This window comes from Oculina patagonica, chromosome 12 (genome assembly GCF_052425735.1).
Source record: "Oculina patagonica isolate OP01 chromosome 12, crgOcupat, whole genome shotgun sequence".
NCBI classification, from domain to species: Eukaryota; Metazoa; Cnidaria; class Anthozoa; order Scleractinia; family Oculinidae; genus Oculina; species Oculina patagonica.
In genome coordinates, this window is record NC_135769.1 from 10,508,069 (window position 1) to 10,520,506 (window position 12,438).

The 12,438-nt window shown below is 34.9% G+C and overlaps 1 protein-coding gene across 4 annotated transcripts in view; it reads right to left on the reverse strand.

Annotated features, from left to right (window-relative positions):
* LOC144633254 (fibroblast growth factor receptor 1-like) overlaps positions 1–12,438 on the reverse strand; it is a 76,480-nt gene that overhangs the window by 8,648 nt on the left and 55,394 nt on the right. For 2 of the 4 annotated variants that reach the window (XR_013567017.1, XM_078492091.1), the window contains exons 2-6: positions 11,046–11,378; positions 10,244–10,522; positions 9,360–9,689; positions 8,922–9,070; positions 7,502–7,808 (exon numbers count right to left, since the gene is read on the reverse strand). The exons of 1 other annotated variant lie outside the window; for it this stretch is intronic. Coding sequence is in view for 2 of the 3 variants with exons in the window: in XM_078492091.1 (XP_078348217.1) it covers positions 7,502–7,808; positions 8,922–9,070; positions 9,360–9,689; positions 10,244–10,522; positions 11,046–11,378 (1,398 nt within the window). In the remaining variant the exon portion in view is untranslated. The remainder of the gene's footprint in view (positions 1–7,501; positions 7,809–8,921; positions 9,071–9,359; positions 9,690–10,243; positions 10,523–11,045; positions 11,379–12,438) is intronic. One more of the 4 variants, XM_078492093.1, reaches the window with a different exon arrangement.

Consider the following 12,438-nt stretch of genomic DNA (forward strand, 5'->3'; position numbering starts at 1 on the left):
TCCAAAGCTATACTTTCCTCATATTTGTTAATTTTTTATTCTTTTTATTTTATTTTATTTATAATTATTTTTTTTTACAATTAATATTTCGTATTAGTCTGGGATTAAATTTAATAACACATTTAAGTTGCCCAGAAGTTTATACCACCCTCTAACTCATCTGTTAATCACCTAACATATCACCTTTTCTACATCAATTGATACAAATTACTATTTATCCAAATAGTATTAATCGCACTAAAGCAAGAAATAGGCACAAATGATCTTATAAGTGTACTCTCTTACCATCTATCAGTTATAATTATTTTATACCTAATCTCGAGAACTTTTTATTTATATCAGTTCTAAATTATCTTCCAAATCCAGTGAACCACTACTTACTAATTATTCACCTAATTCAATTTATTATTTTGACTTTTTCTCATCATTCTTTATTTTTAAAATTATATTTTTTGACATTTTAACTATGATTTTTTTATATAACCTTTGAATAGATCACGGTACTCTAATGCCAAACCTCATATATTTTATAATTTATGCCTTTTCTGCTATTGACTCACTGTTGTCCATGTGCCTACAATGCTCGTCATTAATTTGCTTTTTTTTTTTTTGCACGAGGACGCCAATTTGTTTGAGGTAAAAAGGATAATTTTGGGGGTAATTTCATTTTTGATCTACCATTTCTTAGGTGAGAGGAGGGAACCCCAGCGCCGAACTATGGCTCCCTTACTTTTATTTTTCATTTTTTTCACCAATAAGTTTATTTTTTCATCTTAAGTCCCAGAAATAAAATCAAACACCTCGATTTTGTCTCAAACAGTTTTTATTACCTTAAGCCAGTTTTTTCACTTTAGACTACAGTAATCTACACGTCTTAATTTAGATGAAATAATTATATATTTGATAATTTCCACTTTTGTATTTGTTTTTCTATTGTTGTGTTTAAAAAATTGGTAGGAGTTTTTTTGTCCACAAATTTCTGTGATGTTCCGATATTTTACAGGTTTTTACCATGCATTTATTCCTTGGAAGGAATTTGGGGTTTTCACTTTTATGCATGAGTATGCACAAGAGATTTTTTTTTTTTTTTAAATTATTAATGAGAGTTTTCTATTAGAAAAGTTTCCCAATAGGGCCAATAGCCTAATTATGGATAATTTTGTGCAAAAAACAGGCCAGCAGCAGCCACCAAAGGCAAAGATAATTCATATCAATATACTGTGTAACCAGCCTTATAGCCTTCTTCAATATATGTTATAACTTGTCTTTATATATGTGATGTTATAGTGCGTTTAATAAAAAGATAATTATTTTCTTTAAAATATATAGAATGACTATATAACATTAAATATCAAACACCTTTTAGAATCTGATCAAAGCTCGAATGATATAGCCTTCATTAATAAAATGTATTGTATTCAGAGCACCTTAAAACAAATATTTGTATTATTAAAATGCTATCTTCAGACCTGAAAGCAGATAAATATCAAATGAAGACAAAAATCATGTACGTTTAAAGTGTATACCTGAAGACCAGAAAAGACGACGTGGAAGACCTCGTAAAGATCAACATTAAATAAATAATTATTCATTTACGGTTTTAGCCATAATTATAAATGATTAATGACTACTACCGAAAAAACGACGCGCAGAGGTTTTTAATTGGTATTTTATTACCAATCATATTTCAACAAATTTTACTCAAAATTTACAAAAATACAAAAAGTTTACTCAATTTACTCAAATTTAATTTACTCCAAACACAGCGTGCCGTGAAGTTATGTGTGTTATATATATAATGGTTTGTAATTCTAAATCCACGATGAATTAAAAAATTTAAAAGAACCTATATGCCCTTTCTGTGATCAATATTGATAAAAGGTATCAAGGATGCTAAGCAATGCTGTAGTAAGCAGGATATAGAAAATATAAATGGTATGGATGTCTGTCTAAATTCGGTTTGGTTAATAGTTATAATTATGTAGTGAGTAATGATTTTTATGAAAAATATAAATACGGCGAGAATTATATCAGTAAATACATAAATTTTAAACGATTTATGTATTAAAAATGGAGTTCAATTTCTCATAATCAGCGCGATAAGATTTAAATTTTCATAGATCTACTATTTTCCATCTATAAATAAAAGAAGAAAGAATATCCAACGAAATATATTATAAGACAGCTTTTAAAATGCTCGGTATCCCTACAATTTTATCTGTATTACTGAATCAAAAAAAACGCTTGAATTTAATAATGATATTGGGAAATATTTTAGCATTAAAATCGTCCCAGATCGCACGGATTATTCAGTAAATTTATCATCATACTTGAGCAGATACCGATCGATTATTGGACCGGTATCGCATATGTAGTCGTCAGTAGTTTTCATCATTAAAAAGATATTGGATAGTTCATATTCCCCCGTTCTTAACATGAATTTTATTTATTAAGCAAGTGCTGATAGCTTTGATGAGCAAAAATTCCATTTTGAATTTTCAAATCGAGATTCTGATGCTTAAGCCAGCCTTGTATCAATAAAGCTCCCGTGCTGATTGTAATTAAACTGACGCCTCCTGTAACAATGCTTGATACTAGACCCCCGGAAGCAAAAACAATAGACAGCGAATTTCCTATTAATTTCAACCTTCTGAAGTGTTTTGTAGCTTGTTTATAAGCCCAGCACTTTTTATGATAAACTTTATAGTATTCTTTCAATTCTTGAATTTGCGATTGATTCAAATTGTCACTAATATGGTTCCATTCAAATATATTTTGCGTTGTTTCGGCATATATTATTGCTAGACTATGTTTTTTCTTTCGATTTTCTTTTTTTTTTGATTATTAATTTCCTGATATTTTGAATCAATCGTCAATATTTTTTAGTATCTCATGCATTAAATCTACAGCTTTCATATATAATATTGTTTATAAATTAAGCAATTTATTCAAAGAAAATTCCTTTCGCTTTTCTAAAAATTGGATTTTATGATACTCTCTACCATTTATCGGATATTAGTTTTACTAAAAGCGATTTTTGTACATAGTAATTGAACTGATTTTAATTAGATGTATTGATATTAAACCCAGAAAATGTTTGATCAATACTCATAACATTATCGCAAACAGCGATCTAAATTGATCCTGTATCTTTGTATACCAGAGATTCATATATTTACCTATATAACCATCTCTAATTTCTCTGTATATGATCTAGATCATAATCGAGGAATAGCTTATTATGCTCCACTTTAACCCACGGAAAACTAAAGCTATCACCATCGATAAATTCAATTTTAATCCTTTTATTATCACTGGCTTATAGTATATTTAAATGCCATATATATAGTCCAGTATTGGATTAGTGATATTTTATTTAAATTAATTTCAAAATCATTCATAAACCCCATATTTGGATTAAAATCTCTAACATTTTGTGGTTAAACGAGATTACCAATTAATCCAGAAACAACAGCTCCGTTGCTATCTGACATTATGAATTTAGAGGCATCCGTTAGATCGAAATAGTACTCAAATATTTCACTATAATAACTTTTGGGTTGGAGTGATAATATTTTTGTTTCAAGATAGGCCTTAAGATTATCATTGAACTATCAGTTTTTATAATTGACGGCTTGGCTATCACTATTTCCCTCTTCAATACCATAAATAGCTTTATTATCCATATTGATCGCTGTGTTGAAATTAATTTTCATTAGCTTATAATATATTTATCATAAATACTTTTTCGATTATTGATGACCAGATATTCCATAAACAGTGAAATATGTCTTAGTTTAGGGGCATAAGAGCTTTTTTTATTTTTCATGACTAAATCGAGATACAAGTAATTTTTCCGATTTTGACTTTTTGTGAATTGGCATATCAATCTGACATATTTTTGTGTTTTGAACGTTTTTCTGCTAACGTTATGAATAGTTTCTATGGATATGTGCCATATATTTCCAAACTGTCAGGGTCAATATCATCACTAACCCACATAATCTCAAGAACAGCAGTATATTGATCATTTGTCAATTTAAAGAGATTCAGTCCGATCCGTGAACTGTAATAACCTTTTGAAGTATCAAGCAACAATTTCATATCAACTACCTTTTTATTTATTTGATGTGGTGATTTTTGAAAGGTTACAATAGTCCCCAATTCGACATCATTTTCTTCACTCACTTGTGCATTGGGATCATCCATTATATATTTGAATTTATTTTCACCATTAGCTGATTGAACATGACTTTCACCAACAGATCAAGCATTATTTTTTGTTTACAGCGTCTGTATCATTGGTTGGGTTTTTTAGATGGGTTATATTATACCCACCCATATGGAGATTTGCCTGCATCATGTTACTACCTTGAATATCAAGTTTGCTTAGAATTTTTTGAGTCAAAACGCGTCCTACGACCTTCTTTAAAAAACTGTTATCAACGTACGATTTGTCTGCTTTGTTTTTAAGGCTTTGAGCTAAGACACCTCCTGATTTCTTCGTTAAATATGTATTATCAGCGTACGATTTGTCAGCCTTAGTAGCAAGTTTGGTATCAATTTCAGTCCTTACTTTGTTATCCTCAACACTAACATAGCTCGTTTGCCGGTGCATGAAAGGCCGCCAAAATTAATTTTGTTTTTTCGGCCTATCTTTTCTCTCGCCGTCTCAGGCAGCCCTATCTCTCATTATCCAGGCCTAGCCGACTCCGGTCACTTTCACCTCGAGGCTTATTAAATATCTATATTCGCGTGTATATTAAAAAGAATCGCAGTCGTTGTCTTTCAATTAATGGTGATTTTTTATTTTTTGCCTCCAGGAATAGTAAGCTTTAGCCCCCCTTTTAGGCTCTATTATTTTTAATGAAGTTTTTTTTCTGTTAGTGGATTGGTTTCATGGCTATTTTGGTAGGGGGAGAGGGCAATACCGAGTGTTGAGGAGGAGCCTTCCTAGTTCCCACCAATAGTCTTTAAAAGTTTTAGAAGAATAGAATTTCAATATTTTGATATGAAGTATTCTCTAGTGAGGTGTTATTAGTTGTAATTGACTAGACGTTGGTCGAGTATTTTGTCGCTGAATGACACCAAAGAAACCAAGAACTACAATAAGTTTTGAGAAAGCAATATAAAGAAGATCGGTTATATTGTTCTGAAGCGGAGAGTAAAAGAAGCGCTGAATAAACGGTAGCCAGTAAACTTGAGTGGTTTTGTTACAGCTCTCAAAAAATTGTTGATCACTTCTAACGCAGAAACACATATTAAATATAGGTGCAAGACCATTTTAAAGTCACTATAAATAAACAAAATATAAAAGTATATAATTTACTAATAATAATGGAAATTATGTTTAAAAATCAAGGGATACTCTCAAAATTTTCTAATCACAGGCCATAAATTGTAGCATTACCAATATATATAGTTAATTATATTAAATTTAATTCCAATAACAGTGATTAAATATAGTTAGATATATAACTTTCCCTGATTGTTTTTAAGATCCAGAGGATACCCTATATATCCCATCTCTATTGATTTTGACAACAACACCAGCCAATCAATCTACTACGACCAAGGGTAAAAGTATATGTCGAGTACTGCAAGATTCAGCGGTATGGCGGGACGCAGCCCAGCTCGAGCCCGTAGGTCACATCCAGTAGTGGCAATGGGAGAATACGTTATTCTTCGATTTTGTACGCCAGGTAGAAGGCAATAACAGGTATTTCTCATGCAGGTGATAAACTGGGTAAAAGGGCATCAGAAAAAGCCGGAGACCTTATAATGGAAAGGCAGGAATATGAGGAGGGGAATGCAGAGCAAAAGGCACTATCCCCAATCTACAGAAGTAATGCCTCACCTGTAGACACCAACAGAAAAATGAAAGACTGTATGTCATCAATAGATTTTCAGGATAGGTGTAAAAAGAAGGCGTGATAAAATATAATATTAAAAAACTGATACAATCGGAGTGGTCCCAGCACGTCAGCCCATAAACGGCAAGTAGATGAGAAAGTTTTGCGTCGAGTCAGTTAGAGGAGCAACAAGGCATATAAGTATTGAGCAGAGCCAAGATAGAGGAACGTGGATAATCTCATAAAGTTACTTCGTTAAGAACCTCCTCGAGTTAGTCGCAGTAGAAAAAATAGTTTTGTAGATCCGACCAAGGAGCGCTATCAGGATTGAGGCGGAAGGTAATATTAATTTTTATACCTCTAATCGTTAAGAGAATACTCCCAATGCAACTCCAGTTCAATATACAGTTCAGATACGCCGATTACTTCAAAAGGAGATTTAGATGACCAGGACAGAAGAAAGTTATTTGTGTGCCGAAAGACCGCACAGATACAGTTCAGATCAGTTGATAATTTAAGGCGCTAAACGAGCTAAAAGAACATGTGACTACAAATCAGCTTGGCGGGCGGGATGTAAATTAAAGAGGAAGAAAGCAGGGTCACCAGCCCCTTACCATTAGCATATCAAGGAGGAAGAGACCCAAACAGATATAAACTAAACGCTAATAGTGGGGAGATGTCTCGGCGAGAGTGGATCCAGCAGGAATAAGGAATTAGGGGCCAAAAAGAATACAAACAAACAAAATAAAAGAGAGGAAGAAAAGCAAAGAGAAAAGGCCAAAAAAAAAGAAATGCCAATAAGGAGAGCAAAAAGCAACCAACCCAAAGAGGAGTTTGCGCCCCAAGGACGAAAAAGGAGAATTTAATGTTGGTGAAATCAGCTTGAATTAGAAAAAAAAAGTGGGAGAAAAGAAAGAACAAAGAGGGGGGGGCGGAACGCAGAGAAAGGTAGAAAAGATAGGTACCAGATGAAAGTAGGTAAAATGGACTTAAAAAGAAGGTGGTTAGGAAGCAGACCCCAAAAGGCAGCTGGAGCCAAGGAGGAAGAAATTAGAAGGGAAGGTGAAAAGGAGTAAGCGAAAAATGGGATGAAAAAGGTAGAATGGGAGGGAGAAGGAGAGAAGACAGGGAGGGGAGGAGAAAGTGGGGAGGGAGTAGAAAAAATGAAGAAGGGAGATTAGATATATAGGTAGAGTAGTAAGAGGGGGGAAGAGAAAGAAAAGAAGGAAGGCAGGGCCGAGCTACAAGTTAAAAAAAAGAAAAGATGAGGAAAGAAGGAAAAGAGATGAAGGGTAGTGGAAGTAAGAGAGGGAAGATAATAGAGGGAATAGAATGTGTGATAATACGGTTGGAGATGAAGATTAGATTAGATAAGAATAAAGAGAGGAGTTTGGAATGATTAGAGATGTGATGGGTGTTGTTTTTTTTGATGTTGACTGGTTGAGTTTGTTTTTATTTGTAGATGTTTAGAGTTTTTAGATTTGTTTTGTTTAGATTGGTATTTTTGAAGTGTATATTTTGTACTATCTTAAGGCAAAATTTTTTGCCTCGAGTGTAGTACATTACTACTCTTGGACACTGTCCCGATACACACTTTACCTTTTTACGTTTGAAGTGATACGCTCATTATACCTTGATGAAGCACAAACCTTTCAGAGTCTTGACAGCCACTGGTAATTTGTTGCCGTCTCGCCTCAGATAGAAACCCTTGTTTACCATTGCAAACTCTCCTCTACCAAGTGTCTCTCTTGTAATCTCCAGTTTTTCTCGAGGAATTTGCCAGTCCCTGTTAATTCCCATTTCTTTCAAATACGTTTCGTCATCAGCGACTTCGTTTGTATCTCTGGTAGATTGGTTAACTTCTTGGAATCTTAAACCATTGTGGTCGTCTCTCAGGTCGGCTAATGTATTCCGCGTTATCTCCAGCAACAGAAACTCGTCTTGGCCTTCAGCTATCTGTGAAATATTTTTAGCCTCAGTACTAAGTTTAACAGTGCACCAAAACTTCTTAAAAGCTAGCCTTATTTGAAGTTCGAACGTGCTTTGTTTTTCCTTTGACACTTATAGTTTTCCTTCGTGTTCCATGCAATACAGTTGCATGTGAAGCATTTTGCAGGCTACTGAAGTGGTACACTGTGTATAAAATCAACCCATGTCCTCCCTTAATCCACCAGTGAGACTAAGTCAAGTCCTTCCTTTCCATTTTTTGGTGGGTTACTCCCCGACATAACCTTATTGGCAACTGAATCTTTTTTTATATATACTTAAGTTTCTGATTTCATGTTAATTTAATGATAAGAAAAGAAATGGCCAAGCCGTAAGCTTGGCCAAATTATCGCCAACTCCATAGTTGCCTTTTTTTAGAAATATTTACAACCCAGCAAACAGCAAAGTTTAGGCAGTACTATGTTATGGAAAAAATTTCGGAAAATAATTACTTAGAAGAACCTGAATAAACCATTGTTTTAACGTTCGGACGAACACGCAAATATTTTCCCCCACTGTGGTACAGGTAGGTAGAAATGGAGTTGTTGAGACCGTAAGGTCACAGCAAAATAAATTTTCATTAAGTAGAAAGCCCTTAGCTTGCTGTACCGGCCGTCATGGATCTGCCATTTTGGATCTCACTATATTTTTAGAAAGTCAGAAAACGGTGGGAATTAATGCAAAAACAAAGTGAGTGTGAGTGATACTTTATTTAACCTCGGAATTCTATCAATTACATTGGTTTTCATGAAGGCCGAGTGAATGCTAATTTAATGTAAATTTTACGAATTATTCAATTTTGCACCAGAAAACTTGAAAAATCCAAACTTTGTGTAAAAAAGACGATATTTAGCCAAAACTGAGTATTATCATGAGGCTAGCATGGTATCGTCAAAATAAACAAGATGGACACACGGTTGGCACAACTAAATTTCTGCGATGGATGAATGAAAAGCTACCGAAAGTACCATAATCATAGAGTAAATCCCTTTTTAACCTCAAGCAGAGATTTCATCAACCCCACACCCACCCGCTTCACCCTTGATTGTCTGAGAGTTAAGAGTTGGAGACTACTTGGCTTACCTTAACATCAGGCTTGTTAATATTTGTCCTACACCAGAACCTCCGCAGCATATAAACAAGTGCCACCAGTATGATAGCGAAGACCACTGAACCCACCGAGGCCCAAACGATTGTCAGAGAGCGAGATGAACCTTTGATGTTGTCGGTAACTAAGAAATTCAAAACAACAGGTAGCATGTCAAACATGCTTCTCCTTGGAGAAATTATACATACGAAAAACATCGGGAAACAAATAAAAAAGGAAAAGGACATTATTACTGTATGCAATACAGTGAATTGCAACTGCAGAAAATCATAACAATGTTACATGCAGTCATACGCTCACTTGATACAGAAAAAATATGGCGTGGGGATACTGCAATATTTAGACTGGACGCTAAGATGTTTCTCTATAAATTATCCTGCATGTCGGAAATTGGCATCGAAATCAACTCTTACCAGCACGTTGGCGCGTGTCTACGGTAGATATTTCTGCTGCCTTTGCCTTTGTACATGTCAGTTTTCCTGCCTTTGACGATGTCTTTCCTGCTAGATTCACTGCAACGCACTTGTACATTCCATAGTTTTGTTCTTTTTTAACCGCATGGACAACCAAATATGAGGTACTTCCGTTCTGAATCAGGGTGGGACTTGGGATAAGTGAGTTATTCTTTAACCAAGAAATCTTAGGGCGTGGAGAACCAGTTGCTGCACATTTAAAAATGGCATCACTCCCTTCTTCCACAAAGACGTCCATAGGATGAATTGAAAACACTGGTTTCCAGATAACTGTTGTCAAGAATAATACTAGTTAAATTTTTTATACTATGACTGACAGTTGGATTTATTATACATTACGATTGACAGAGAGCTCCTTCCGCCGCGCTGATTTGTTAGCGTGACGTTTATTCCTTTCAAATACCCGATCTTAAAATAACACAAATTTGAATGATATCTTTAGCATTGCCGGGGCACGAAAAAACCGGCACATGGAAGTCATCTTTTCACACCCGCCCCCCCCCCCCCCCCCCCCGAAATTTGCCCCTGTACTAACAACATTGCGTATGCTAAATTAATTTTATAGTTTTTAAAACTTTTATGTGCATTTCTATATATATAAGCGTTTTTAGGTTATTCGTGCGTTTAGAATTATGGGTAAATATATAAGTCGCTACGCTGGATTGATATTGGGACAGTGTGCATAAGCCTTATTGCTGTAAGAAAAAAATTTGGTGGCTTTATAAGCTATAGAATGGTTCGGATAGAACAGATATCTAGATATCTCGAATAACACGTTCATGTAAAAGGGCTTTTAAACTGAAAATTAACCATACATTGTTCACCTGTTAAGTTGGCCACAGCTGATCGACTCCATCCTTCACTACTATTAGCCTCACACCAATACTCTCCCTGATCTTTCAGTTCGACAGACTCAATTGTCAACAGTGAAAATGTCTTGTTCTCGACTTTGATGCTGTCTTTAGGTATCCTTCGACCATCTTTCAACCAAGTTATAACTGGCCTGGGAATTCCTAATGCTTCGCAGCTGAAATTCGCCTTCTTTCCAATTAAAACATTGTCTTGAGCGTTTGGATGAATTACAAATCTTGGTTTCGAAGGTTCTACAAGAAGATATGCCAGCAATTGGTGATAAAGGTTTTTTCGTAATTTTGAAAAGGGGAATCACTCTATGATGCTTAAAATTATAAAAGCCGCTCATTTATTCCTCGCATAAATTTTGTAATATCAAAAAAGGGCAATTTCATAACGACAGGCATGTTTTTCCAAAAATTGTCATTTTTGACATAATTCTTTTTTATTTATTTTTTTTATTTGTGCATTTTTTGGTTAACTATGTACGAGTTGCTTATTTTTACATGCTATTGGCATTCTGGGGTAATTTTGTATCCATTTTCGTTATTTTTTGACTTTCTAAGGAAATAGTGAAATCCAAGACGGCGGATTCAAGATGGCAGATGTCACGCTTTCTTACCAAAACGGTTCTTTTCTTCCCCAAAATGGAAGGCTAAAAAAAAAAAAAAACGATTTTTTTTTCTCTCAATTATAAGAACAATTCTATAAGGCACTTTTTTAACCGATGTTTTAAATTTTAAATAGCTGTCATTCATAAAAAAAGATACTCACCTTCTAAATTTAAAGTCAGTACCGCTATGCTACATTTCATTAAATTTGAGACCGTACAACCATACTCGCCAGAATTGTTTCTTGAGGCTTCCTTGATATGAATTTTACAGGTTTTGGTATCCTCCCTGTCAGAATAGCGGCCCCCACATTTTTTAACCTTTCGACGTCTAAAAAACAAGTGTATCAGAAACGGCTGTTCGGCGTTCTGTACAAGTGTGTCACCTTCCCTTGAACGGTTTCCAGTGCAAACAAATGTGAGGTTGTAGCCAACAGGTTTGACATTATTATCCGGAAATTCCGCTATGTGGATGGCAACGGGGGGCGCTCTGGGAACTGAAATGTAAATTAAACGACCTGATATTAGTATACGCAATATTTAAGTTCCGAAAACACATTGTGTGCGTAAGGATAAATTCCAATATTCATGAAGGTGAACAAAGGAAAGAGAATGTATCGTACTAGGAACTAAACCACTCGTAGATTCCGTACGCCACTCCACCGGGACCCGATTGGCTTATTTTCCGTATCTCACACTTGCGAGTGGTATATCGCTTACTGACGTCACGATTTGCGCCTTTTCTACTTTGTTGAATAAACTTGGTCTCTTGTGTCGTTTGTTGTTAGCAAGCATCGACAAGCAGGTTTAATTTTGTTTAACTGAGCAATCGACGAAAAAAAATGAGCTTTTTGAAAGACTTAACAAACGAGAACACAATAATGAGAACCTTGACGATTTCTTGGTTTTTAGAGGAAATTACCCGCAGGGAATTTCACAAAGTGGAAGACGCTGTAAAGAAGAAGATAAAAGCAGTTAAAAACTATCGGCCTTAATGCATCGGATTCGAGTCAAAGTCAGTGGCATATAGAAATCTCACTCGTTCGTTGCTTGGGCTCACTCGTGAGATTTTGCTTCTGCCACTCGAACCGATACAATTAATACCTCTTCACCACCGTGTAATATTCTCTATTTATAATAAAGTGACAATCTAACGAGCGTTCTGATTGGTTTAAACAGCGTGCTTTATTTATGGGTTAGATACTGTTGTGAGTGTTTTGTTGACAAATACACGCACGCGCTGGTCGCACAATAAACGAGAAAATTTAATACTGCACGAGGCGTGCGCAGTATTGAAAATTTCGAGTTTATTGTGAGGCCAGCAAGTGCGTGTATTTGTCAACAAAACACGAACGGACAGACTCTAACCCTTTTAATATACAATCTGAGTACACTGCAAGCGATTAACGAACTTCAAACAATATAATGTTGAAAAGTAAATAGTGTAGTACATAATTACACAGGATTAGATCAATAAGCTTAAATGATATAAAAATCACAAATAAGCCGTACAGAAATAAAGCTTAAAATGGTTCATAAAATCGTTCATCAGCTGTG